This window comes from Pezoporus occidentalis, unplaced genomic scaffold (assembly GCF_034315485.1).
Source record: "Pezoporus occidentalis ecotype Australia unplaced genomic scaffold, CSIRO_AGI_Poc_V1 ctg1219, whole genome shotgun sequence".
In the NCBI taxonomy this organism is placed as follows: Eukaryota; Metazoa; Chordata; class Aves; order Psittaciformes; family Psittacidae; genus Pezoporus; species Pezoporus occidentalis.
The window spans coordinates 586-13,500 of NW_026913015.1; the positions used below are offsets into that span (position 1 = coordinate 586).

General features: G+C 64.3%; 1 protein-coding gene across 1 annotated transcript; it reads left to right on the top strand.

Annotated features, from left to right (window-relative positions):
• The first annotated feature begins 1,389 nt into the window (after positions 1 to 1,389).
• MEN1 (menin 1) lies at positions 1,390 to 12,374 on the top strand. The gene is made up of 9 exons (XM_062607305.1): positions 1,390 to 1,450; positions 1,998 to 2,206; positions 3,870 to 3,998; positions 4,686 to 4,726; positions 4,803 to 4,890; positions 4,968 to 5,104; positions 6,055 to 6,178; positions 7,424 to 7,603; positions 11,879 to 12,374. The coding sequence occupies exons 1-9, from the start codon at positions 1,390 to 1,392 to the stop codon at positions 12,371 to 12,373; spliced, it is 1,464 nt and encodes a 487-aa protein (XP_062463289.1). The 3' UTR covers position 12,374.
• The last annotated feature ends 541 nt before the right edge of the window (positions 12,375 to 12,915 follow it).

A 12,915-nucleotide genomic window follows, 5' to 3' on the forward strand; every position in this document is an offset into this window, starting at 1 on the left:
CCCTCAATGTCTCCTTGTGGGTCCCTCAATGTCCCCCCATGTCCCCCCATATATCCCAATGTCCCCCCATGTTTCCCCCCATGTCTCCCCATGGTTCCCCCCATATATCCCAATGTCTCCCTATGTCCCCCCCCATATATCCCCATGTCTCCCTATGGTTCCCCCCATATATCCCAATGTCTCTCTATGGTCCCCCCCATATATCCCAATGTCTCCCTATGGTTCCCCCCATATATCCCAACGTCTCCCCATGGTCCCCCCCATATATCCCAATGTCTCCCTATGTCTCCCCATATATCCCAACGTCTCCCCATGGTTCCCCCCATATATCTGAATGTCTCCCTATGGTTCCCCCTATGTATCTCTATGTACCCCAATGTCTCCCTATGGTTCCCCCCATGTCCCCCTATGTCCCCCCATGTCTCCCTATGTCTTCCCCCATATATGTCCCCCCATGTTCCCCCCATATATCCCAATGTCTCCCTATGGTTCCCCCCATACATCCCAATGTCTCCCTATGTTTCCCCCCATATATCCCAATGTTTCCCTATGTCTCCCCATATATGTCTCCCCATGTCCCCCCTATGTCTCCCAATGTCCCCCTATGTTCCCCCATGTCCCCCTATGTCCCCCCATATATGTCTCCCTATGGTTCCCCCATGTCTCCCTATGTCCCCCTATGGTTCCCCCTATGTCTCCCTATGTCTCCCCCAATGTCTCCCAATGTCCCCCTATGTCTCCCCATGTCCCCCTATGTCTCTCCCTATGTCTCCCTATGGTTCCCCCTATGTCTCCCTATGTCCCCCTATGTCTCCCCCCATATATCCCAATGTCTCCCTATGGTCCCCCCCATATATCCCAATGTCTCCCATGGTTCCCCCAATGTCTCCCTATGGTTCCCCCCATGTTCCCCCCATGTCCCCCCATGTTTCCCCCCATATATCCCAATGTCTCTCTATGGTTCCCCCCATATATCCCAATGTCTCCCTATGGTTCCCCCCATATATCCCAATGTCTCCCTATGGTTCCCCCCATATATCCCAATGTCTCCCTATGGTCCCCCCCATATATCCCAATGTCCCCCCATGGTCCCCCCCATATCTCCCTATGTCTCTCTATGGTTCCCCCATATATCCCAATGTCTCCCCTATGTTCCACCCCCATATCCCAACGTCTCCCTATGGTTCCCCCCATATATCTCAATGTCTCCCTATGGTTCTCCCCATATATCCCAACGTCTCCCTATGTCCCCCCATATATCCCAATGTCTCTCTATGGTTCCCCCCATATATCCCAATGTCTCCCTATGGTTCCCCCCATATATCCCAATGTCTCCGTATGGTCCCCCCCATGTCCCCCCATGTCCCCCCCATATCCCAACGTCCCCCCATGTCCCCCCCGTATGCAGGCACCCTGGACAGCTCCGGCGTGGCCTTCGCGGTGGTGGCGCGTGCCAGGCCCTGGGGCTCCCCATGTCTCAATGTCTCCATGTCTCCCCAATGTCCCCCCATGTCCCCCCATATATCCCTATGTCCCCCCATGTCTCCCCCATGTCCCCCATGGTTCCCCCCATATATCCCAATGTCTCCCTATGGTCCCCCCCATATCTCCCAATGTCCCCCCATGGTTCCCCCCATATATCCCAATGTCCCCCCATGGTCCCCCCCCTATATCCCAACGTCTCTCTATGGTTCCCCCCATATATCCCCATGTCCCCCCTATATCCCAACGTCTCCCTATGGTTCCCCCCCTATATCCCAACGTCTCCCTATGGTTCCCCCCATACATCCCAATGTCTCCCTATGGTTCCCCCCATATATCCCAATGTCCCCCCCCATGTCCCCCCATATATCCCAATGTCCCCCCATGTTTCCCCCCATGTCCCCCCATGGTTCCCCCCATATATCCCAACGTCTCCCTATGGTTCCCCCCATATATCCCAATGTCCCCCCATGTCCCCCCCATATCCCAACGCGTCCCCGTGCCCCCCGTTGCAGGCACGAAGCTGGACAGCTCCGGCGTGGCCTTCGCGGTGGTGGGCGCGTGCCAGGCCCTGGGGCTCCCCGACGTCCACCTCGCGCTCTCCGAGGACCACGCGTGGGTCGCCTTCGGGGCCGGGGGGCTGCAGACGGCCGAGGTCACGTGGCACGGCAAGGGAAACGAGGACCGCAGGGGGCAGAGCGTGGCCGCGGGAGTGGCCGAGAGGGTCAGATGGGGGGCAGCCATGGGGCAGGGATGGGGCAATGGGGTAGGGATGGAGCCATGGGGCAGGAATGGAGCCATGGGGCAGGGATGGAGCCATGGGGCAGGGATGGGGCAATGGGGTAGGGATGAAGCCATGGGGTAGGAATGGAGCCATGGGGCAGGGATGGGGCTGTGGGGCAGGGATGGAGCCGTGGGGTAGGGATGGGGCCATGGGGAGGGGATGGAGCCATGGGGCACAGATGGGGCAATGGGGCAGGGATGGGGCCATGGGGCAGGGATGGGGAGAGAAGGGGCTGGGGGGGGAATGGGGCAGGGATGGGGCCATGGGGCAGGGATGGGGCCATGGGGCAGGGATGGGGTCATGGGGCAGGGATGGGGCCATGGGGCAGGGATGGAGCCGTGGGGTAGGGATGGAGCCGTGGGGCACAGATGGGGCAATGGGGCAGGGATGGGGCCATGGGGAGGGGATGGGGGGGGAAGATGAGGGGAGAAGGGAAGATGAGGGGAGAAGGGACCATGGAGGGGGGGATGGAGCCGTGGGGCAGGAATGGGGCAGTGGGGGAGGGATGGGGCCGTGGGGAGGGGATGGAGCCATGGGGCAGGGATGGGGCCGTGGGGCAGGGATGGGACCGTGGAGTAGGGGTTGGGGGGAGGATGGGGGGAGAAGGGGCTGTGGGGGGGATGGGGCCATGGGGCAGGGATGGGGCTGTGGGGCAGGGATGGGGTCATGGGGCAGGGATGGAGCCATGGGGCAGGGATGGGGTCATGGGGAGGGGATGGGGCAGTGGGGTAGGAATGGAGCCATGGGGCAGGGATGGGGGGAGAAGGGGCTGGGGGGGGAATGGGGCAGGGATGGAGCCGTGGGGCAGGAATGGAGCCATGGCGCAGGGATGGGGCCGTGGGGCAGGGATGGGGCAATGGGGCAGGGATGGGGTCATGGGGCAGGGATGGAGCCATGGGGCAGGGATGGGGTCATGGGGAGGGGATGGGGCAGTGGGGTAGGAATGGAGCCATGGGGCAGGGATGGGGGGAGAAGGGGCTGGGGGGGGAATGGGGCAGGGACAGGGCCATGGGGCAGGGATGGAGCCGTGGGGAGGGGATGGGGCCATGGGGCAGGGATGGGGGCAGAAGGGGCTGGGGGGGGGAATGGGGCAGGGATGGGGCCATGGGGCAGGGATGGGGCCATGGGGCAGGGATGGGGCCATGGGGTAGGGATGGGGGGGGAAGATGGGGGGAGAAGGGACCATGGAGGGGGGGATGGAGCCATGGGGCATGGATGGAGCCGTGGGGCAGGAATGGGGCAGTGGGGGAGGGATGGGGCCGTGGGGAGGGGATGGAGCCATGGGGCAGGGATGGGGCCGTGGGGTAGGGGTTGGGGGGAGGATGGGGGGAGAAGGGGCTGTGGGGGGGATGGGGCCATGGGGAGGGGATGGGGCCGGGGGGCAGGGATGGGGCCGTGGGGCAGGGATGGAGCCATGGGGCAGGGATGGGGCCGTGGGGCTCTGGGGCAACCCCAAGGACCCAGATTGGGGCTGTTGGGGACCCAGAGGGAGGGAGAGCCATGGGGGGCACAGAGAGGGGCCCATGGGGGGCACAGAGAGGGGCCCATGGGGGGCACAGGCCCATGCGTGCCCCCTGCCCCACACGTCCCCGTGCCCCCCCAGAGCTGGCTGTACCTGAAGGGCTCATACCTGCGCTGCACGCGGCACATGGAGGTGGCCTTCATGGTGTGCGCCATCAACCCCTCCATCGACCTGCACACGGACAGCCTGGAGCTGCTGCAGCTCCAGCAGGTGTGGGGCGGCCGTGGGGCAGCTGTGGGGCGGGTGTGGGGCGGGTGTGGTGTGGGTGTGGGGCAGCAGTGGGGTGTGTGTGGGGCAGCCGTGGGGCAGGTGTGGGTCAGCAGTGGGGCGGGTGTGGGGCAGGTGTGGGGCAGCAGTGGGGTGTGTGCGGGGCAGCCATGGGGCGGGTGTGGGGCAGCCATGGGGTGGGTGTGGGGGGTGTGGGGCAGCCATGGGGTGGGTGTGGGGCAGCCATGAGGCTGGTGTGTGGCACCCATGGGGCAGCAGTGGGGTGGGTGTGGGGCAGCCATGGGGCAGCAGTGGGGCGGGTGTAGGGCAGCAGTGGGGTGGGTGTGAGGTGTGTGTGGGGCAGCCATGGGGCAGCTGTGGGGTGGGTGTGGGGCAGCCATGTGGCAGGTGTGTGGCACCCATGAGGCAGCAGTGGGGTGGGTGTGGGGCAGCCATGGGGCGGGTGTGAGGTGGGTGTGGGGCAGCCGTGGGGCAGCTGTGGGGTGGGTGTGGGGTAGCCATGGGGCGGGTGTGTGGCACCCATGGGGCAGGTGTGGGGCAGCCGTGGGGCAGGTGTGGGACAGCAGTGGGGCGGGTGTGGGGCAGCCATAGGGCGGGTGTGGGGCAGCAGTGGGGCAGGTGTGGGGCAGCCATAGGGCAGCCCAGCATCACCGCCCTCTCCCCTTGCAGCGCCTGCTCTGGCTGCTCTATGACATGGGCCACCTGGAGAGGTGAGCAGGGCCCCGACCTCCTATGGGGCTGCCTCCCCCCACCTGCCATGGGGCTGCCCCCCAACCTCCCCCACAGGTACCCCATGGCTCTGGGCAACCTGGCTGACCTGGAGGAGCTGGAACCCACCCCGGGCAGGCCTGACCCCCTCACCATCTACCACAAGGTGAGGTGTGGGGCTGGGCGCTATGGGGCTGGGCGCTATGGGGCGCTGTGGGGCTGACCTCCACCCCTGCCCCATAGGGCATCTCCTCGGCGCGGACCTACTACAACAACGAGCACATCTACCCCTACATGTACCTGGCCGGGTACCACTGCCGCAACAAGAACGTCAAGGAGGCGCTGGAGGCCTGGGCCGACACCGCCACCGTCATCCAGGAGTGAGCGGGGGCTATGGGGCGCTATGGGGCGCTATGGGGCAGGGGCTCACCCCCCCCCAATCGGGGCTCTGGGGCGGCTGGGGGACTCCGTGTCCCGTTTCTGGATCTCCAACCCCTCTCCAAGGCATTGGGGTAGCTCCAGTCCTAGCGCTATGGGGCAGCCCTGTGACAGCATCCTTGCCCCATAACCTGGTCCCTTGCCCCATAACCGCATCCATGTCCTGTGATTGCATTCCTGCCCCATAAGGGCATCCCTGTCCCGTCATCTCGTTCTGCCCTATGACTGCATTCCTGCCCCATAACCGCATCCGTGCCCCATAACCCGGTCCTGCCCCATGACCCGGTCCTGCCCCATAACCGCATCAGTGCCCCATAACCTGGCCCTGCCCCATGACCCAGTCCTGCCCCCTAACTCCCTCCCCACCCCACAACCTGGCTCTGCCCCATGACCCGGTCCTGCCCCCTAACTCCCTCCCTGCCCCACATCCCGCTCTCTGCTCCATGACCCGGTCCTGCCCCATAACCACATCCATGGCCCATAACCTGGCCCTGCCCCATGACCCGGTCCTGCCCCATAACCGCATCCCAGCCCCACAACCTGGTCCTGCCCCACATCCCGCTCCCTGCCCCATGACCCGGTCCTGCCCCATAACCACATTCATGCCCCACAACCTGGCCCTGCCCCATGACCTGGTCCTGCCCCATAACCACATCCCTGCCCCATAACCTGGCCCTGCCCCATGACCCAGTCCTGCGCCCTAACTCCCCCCGTGCCCCACATCCCGCTCCCTGCCCCACATCCCGCTCCCTGCCCCATGACCCGGTCCTGCCCCCTAACTCCCTCCCTGCCCCACATCCTGCTCCCTGCCCCATGACCCGGTCCTGCCCCCTAACTCCCCCCGTGCCCCACATCCCGCTCCCTGCCCCACATCCCGCTCCCTGCCCCACAGCTACAACTACTGCCGGGAGGACGAGGAGATCTACAAGGAGTTCTTTGACGTGGCCAACGACGTCATCCCCAACCTGCTCAAGGAGGCGGCCAACGCCGAGCCCCCCGGCGAGGGGGACCCCGACGTGAGGGGGGGCCATGGGGGGGGGGGGGACCCGAGGTGAGGGGGTGGCCCATAGGGAGGGGGGGGGGGCACTTTTGGGGTTGCCCATTGGCAGTGGTGCCCGATGGATGCACCCCCACGCACCCCAATGCACCCCCATGTACCCCAATGTAGCCCCATATACACCAATGCACCCCAATGCACCCCCATGTACCCCAATGTGCCCCCATGCACCCCAATGCACCCCCATGTACCCCAATGTGCCCCCATGTACCCCAATGCACCCCCATGTACCCCAATGTGCCCCCATGCACCCCAATGCACCCCCATGTACCCCATGTGCCCCCATACCCCATTGCACCCCCACCCCATGTACCCCAATGTCCATTACCCCAATGCACCCCCATTGGCCCCGCCCCATCCATTGACCGCGCACCCATCCATTGACCCCACCCATCTTTTGACCCCCCCATCCATTGACCCCACCCACTCATTGGCCCCACCCATCCATTGACCCCACCCCATCCATTGACCCCACCCCATCCATTGACCCCACCCCTTCCATTGACCCCGCCCCATCCATTGACCCCGCCCCATCCATTGACCCCACCCCATCCATTGACCCCACCCCATCCATTGACCCCACCCCATCCATTGACCCCACCCATCCATTGACCCCACCCATCCATTGACACCGCCCCATCCATTGACCCCACCCATCCATTGACCCCACCCCATCCATTGACCCCACCCCATCCATTGCACCCACCCCTCATTGACCCCACCCACTCATTGGCCCCACCCATCCATTGACCCCACCCCATCCATTGACCCCACCCCATCCATTGACCCCACCCCACTCATTGACCCCACCCCATCCATTCACCCCACCCCCCTCATTGACCCCACCCCATCCATTGACCCCACCCCATCCATTCACCCCACCCCCCTCATTGACCCCACCCCAATCATTGACCCCACCCCATCCATTGACCCCGCCCCATCCATTGACCCCGCCCCATCCATTGACCCCGCCCCATCCATTGACCCCGCCCCTCTCATTGACCCCACCCCATCCATTCACCCCACCCCATCCATTGACCCCACCCCATCCATTGACCCCACCCCACTCATTGACCCCACCCCAACCATTGACCCCACCCCATCCATTGACCCCACCCCATCCATTGACCCCACCCCATCCATTGACCCCACCCCATCCATTGACCCCACCCCGTTCATTGACCCCGCCCCCTCCCCTCCCCAGGCCCCTCCCACCGCGGCGGGGGCGGGGCCGGTGTCCGCCCTGCAGGACCCCGAGTGCTTCGCGCATCTCCTGCGCTTCTACGACGGGATCTGCAAGTGGGAGGAGGGGAGCCCCACGCCCGTGCTGCACGTGGGCTGGGCCACGTTCCTCGTGCAGTCCCTGGGCCGCTTCGACGGGCAGGTGGGGGGGGGCTGGGGGGCACGGGATGGGGTTTGGGGGGGTCCTGAAGGGGTTTTGGGGTCCTGAAATGGTTTTTGGGGTCCTGAAGGGGTTTTTTGGGGGTCCTGAAGGGGTTTTTGGGGGGGTTTGGTGCGGTTTGGGGGGCCCTGGGGGATATTGGGGCGCTGGGCACCCCCCGCGCTGTCACACATGGGCTGGGCCACGTTCCTCGTGCAGTCCCTGGGCCGCTTCGACGGGCAGGTGGGGGGGGGCTGGGGGCACGGGAGGGGGTTGGGGGGGTCCTGGGGGGGGATTTTTGGGGGTCCTGAGGGGGGTTTTGGGATTTTGAAGGGGTTTTGGGGGTCCTGAAGGGGTTTTTGGAGGGGGTTGGTGTAGTTTGGGGGTCCCTGGGGGGTGTTGGGGGCGCTGGGCACCCCCCGCGCTGTCACACGTGGGCTGGGCCACGTTCCTCGTGCAGTCCCTGGGCCGCTTCGACGGGCAGGTGGGGGGGGGCTGGGGGGCACGGGATGGGGTTTGGGGGGGTCCTGAAGGGGTTTTGGGGTCCTGAAATGGTTTTTGGGGTCCTGAAGGGGTTTTTTGGGGGTCCTGAAGGGGTTTTTGGAGGGGGTTGGTGTAGTTTGGGGGTCCCTGGGTGATATTGGGGCGCTGGGCACCCCCCCGTGCTGTCACACATGGGCTGGGCCACGTTCCTCGTGCAGTCCCTGGGCCGCTTCGACGGGCAGGTGGGGGGGGCTGGGGGGCACGGGATGGGGTTTGGGGGGGTCCTGGCGGGGATTTTGGGGGTTCTGAAGGGGTTTTGGGGGTCCTGAAATGGTTTTTGGGGTCCTGAAGGGTTTTTCTGGGGGGGGTTTGTGCGGTTTGGGGGTCCCGGGGGGGGGGTTTGGGGCGCTGGGCACCCCCCGCGCTGTCACACATGGGCTGGGCCATGTTCCTTGTGTAGTCACTGGGGTGCTTTGATGGGGGGGGCACAGGATGGGGAGCATGGAATGGGTTTGGGGGGGGTCCTAAGGGGGAGGTTGGGGTCCTGAAGGGGTTTTGGGGGTGCTAAAGGGGGTTTGGGGGTCTTTGGGGAGAGTTGGTGAGGTTTGGGGGTTCCTGGGGGATATTGGGGCGCTGGGCACCCCCCGCGCTGTCACACATGGGCTGGGCCACGTTCCTCGTGCAGTCCCTGGGCCGCTTCGACGGGCAGGTGGGGGGGGGCTGGGGGGCACGGGAGGGGTTTGTGGGGTCCTGAAGGGGTTTTGGGGTCCTGAAGGGGTTTTTGGGGTCCTGAAATGGTTTTGGGGGTCCTGAAGGTTTTGTTTTGGGGGGGGTGGTGAGGTTTGGGGGTCCCTGGGGGATATTGGGGCGCTGGGCACCCCCCGCGCTGTCACACATGGGCTGGGCCACGTTCCTCGTGCAGTCCCTGGGCCGCTTCGACGGGCAGGTGGGGGGGGGCTGGGGGGCACGGGATGGGGTTTGGGGGTGTCCTGAAGGGGTTTTGGGGGTCCTGAAATGGTTTTTGGGGTCCTGAAGGGGTTTTTTGGGGGTCCTGAAGGGGTTTTGGCGGGGGTTGGTGTGGTTTGGGGGTCCCTGGGGGGTGTTGGGGGTGCTGGGCACCCCCCGCTCTGTCACACATGGGCTGGGCCACGTTCCTCGTGCAGTCCCTGGGCCGCTTCGACGGGCAGGTGGGGGGGGCTGGGGGGCACGGGAGGGGTTTGGGGGGGTGCGGGGGGGGGTTGGGGTCCTGAAGGGGTTTTTGGGGGGTCCTGAAATGGTTTTTGGGGTCCTGAATGGGTTTTGGAGGGGGTTGGTGTAGTTTGGGGGTCCCTGGGGGATATTGGGGCGCTGGGCACCCCCCCGTGCTGTCACACATGGGCTGGGCCACGTTCCTTGCAGTCCCTGGGCCGCTTCGACGGGCAGGTGGGGGGCTGGGGGCACGGGATGGGGTTTGGGGGGGTCCTGAGGGGGTTTTTGGGGTCCTGAAATGGTTTTTGGTGTCCTGAAGGGGTTTTGGGGGGGGGTTGGTGTAGTTTGGGGGTCCCTGGGGGATATTGGGGCGCTGGGCACCCCCCGCGCTGTCACACATGGGCTGGACCAGGTTCCTCGTGCAGTCCCTGGGCCGCTTCGACGGGCAGGTGGGGGGGGGGCTGGGGGGCACGGGAGGGGGTTGGGGGTGTCCTGAGGGGGGTTTTGGGGTCCTGAGGGGGTCCTGAAGGGGTTTTGGGGGTCCTGAAATGGTTTTTGGGGTCCTGAAGGGGTTTTTTGGGGGTCGTGAAATGGTTTTTGAGGTCCTGAAGGGGTTTTTTGGGGGGGTTGGTGCGGTTTGGGGGTCACTGGGGGATATTGGGGCGCTGGGCACCCCCCGCGCTGTCACACATGGGCTGGACCACGTTCCTCGTGCAGTCCCTGGGCCGCTTCGACGGGCAGGTGGGGGGGGGCTGGGGGGCACGGGATGGGGTTTGGGGGGGTCCTGATGGGGTTTTGGGGTCCTGAGGGGGTTTTTGGGGTCCTGAAGGGTTTTTTGGGGGGTCCTGAAGGGTTTTTTGGGGGGGTTGGTGCTGTTTGGGGGTCCCTGGGGGATATTGGGGCGCTGGGCACCCCCCGCGCTGTCACACATGGGCTGGGCCACGTTCCTCGTGCAGTCCCTGGGCCGCTTTGACGGGCAGGTGGGGGGGGCTGGGGGGCACGGGATGGGGTTTGGGGGGGTCCTGAGGGGGGTTTTGGGGTCCTGAGGGGGTCCTGAAGGGTTTTTTTTGGGTCCTGAAATGGTTTTTGGGGTCCTGGAGGTTTTTTTGGGGGGGGGTTGGTGCGGTTTGGGGGTCCCTGGGGGGTGTTTGGGGCGCTGGGCACCCCCCTGCGCTGTCACACATGGGCTGGACCACGTTCCTTGTGTAGTCACTGGGGTGCTTTGACGGGGGGGGCACAGGATGGGGAGCATGGAATGGGGTTGGGGGGGCTCCTAAGGGGGAGGTTGGGGTCCTAAAGAGGGTTTTGGGGGTCTTTGGGGAGAGTTGGTGCGGTTTGGGGGTCCCTGGGGGGTGTTGGGGGCACTGGGCACCCCCCTGCGCTGTCACACATGGGCTGGACCAGGTTCCTCGGGCAGCCCCCTTGGCTGCTTCCATGGGCAGGTGTGGGGGGGGGACACGGGGTGCACAGGGGGGGGTTTGGGGGGGTCCTGGAGGGGGCTTGGGGACCCCCGAGCTCTGCGTCCACCCCCTCCCTGGTGAGGTCTGGGGTGGTCTCTGAGTCCCCCAATGCCCCCCAGTGTCTTTAATCCCTCCCATAGTGTCCCTATTGCCCCCCCAGTGTCCCTATTGCCCCCATAGTGTTTCTATTGACCCCCGATATCCCTGTTGCCCCCCACAGTGTCCTTATTGCCTCTATAGTGTCCCTATTGCCCCCATAGTGTCCTTATTGCACCCCTAATGTCCCTTTTGCCCCCATAGTGTCCCTATTGTATCCCCAATGTCTCCATTGCCCCCATTGTGTCCCTATTGCCCCCGTAGTGTCCCTATTGCCCCCGTAGTGTCCCTATTGCCCCCGTAGTGTCCCTATTGCCCCCATAGTATCTTTATTGCCCCCATAGTGTCCCTATTGCCCCTGTAGTGTCCCTATTGCCCCCATAGTATCTTTATTGCCCCCATAGTGTCCCTATTGCCCCCATTGTGTCCTTATTGCCCCCCCAATGTTCCTATTGCCCCCATAGTGTACCTATTGCCCCTGTAGTGTCCCTATTGCCCCCCCAATGTCTACATTGCCCCCATTGTATCCCTATTGCCCCCATAGAGTCCCTATTGCCCGCATAGTGTCCTTATTGCCCCCGTAGTGTCCCTATTGCCCCCATAGTGTCCCTATTGTACCCCCAATGTCTCCATTGCCCCCATAGTGTCCCTATTGCCCCTGTAGTGTCCTTATTGCACCCCCAATGTCTCCATTGCCCCCATATTGTCCCTATTGTACCCCCAATGTCTCCATTGCCCCCATAGTGTCCTTATTGCACCTCAATGTCCCTACTGTCCCCATAGTGTCCTTATTGCACCCCCAATGTCCCTATTGCCCCCATCGTGTCCTTATTGCCCCCCCAATGTCCCTATTGCCCCCGTAGTGTCCCTATTGCACCCCAATGTCCCTATTGCCCCCCCAATGTCCTTATTGCCCCCCCAATGTCCCTGTTGCACCCCAATGTCCCTATTGCCCCCCAATGTCCTTATTGCCCCCCCAATGTCCCTATTGCCCCCCCAATGTCCCTATTGCCCCCATCGAGCCTCCATTGCCCCCCCGCGTTGCCCCCAGGTCCGCCAGCGGGTGACGCTGGTGTCGCGGGACGCGGAACCCCCCGAGGACGAGGACCCGGGCGGGGACGAGACCCGCGACAGCCGCCGGCGGGGTCCCCGCCGCGAGTCCAAACCGGAGGAGCCGCCGCAGCCCAAGAAGGGCCCGGAGCGGCGGCGGGCGCTAGGACCCCGCAGCGAGGACCCGGCCAGCGCTGTTCCCACCGCCGCCGCCGCCGCCGTTCCCCCTGCGGGTCCGAACGTCGCGGGTTCGAGTCCCGCTTCCTCCAGCTCCGGTACACCGGGACCGGGATCGGTGGAACCGGCGGGGCCGGTGCTGCTGTTCCAGAGCCAGAAGATGCGCGGGATGAAGGATCTGCTGAGGGCGCCCAAGATCAATTCCAGCGCCATCAAACTGCAGCTCACGGCGCAGTCCCAGGTCCAGCTCAAGAAGCAGAAAGTGGCCCCCAGCGACTACACCTTGGCCTTCCTCAAGCGGCCCCGAAAGGGGCTCTGAGACCACCGAGTGTCCCCCCCCCCCCCCCGAGTTATGGGGGGGAAATGGGGAGGGGAGGGGGGGGGAGGGGGAGGGGGGGAAATGGGGAAGGGAGGGGGTAAATGGGGAGGGGAGGGGGGGAAATGAGGAGGGGAGGGGGTAAATGGGGAGGGTAGGGGGTAAATGGGGAGGGGAGGGGGGAATGGGGAGGGGAAGGGGGGAAATGGGGAGGGGAGGGGGGAATGGGGATCCTATGGAGGGGTAGAGAGAGGTTTGGGGTGAAATGTACCCCGTGCACCCCAATATACCACCCTATACCCCAATGCACCCCATATACCCCAGTATACCATCATATACCCCCGTGCACCCCAATATACCACCCTATACCCCAATGCACCCCATATACCCCAGTATACCATCATGTACCTCCATATACCCCCATGCACCCCAATATACCACCCTATACCCCAATGCACCCCATATACCCCAGTATACCATCATATACCTCCATATACCCCCGTGCACCCCAATATACCACCCTATACCCCAATGCACCCCATATA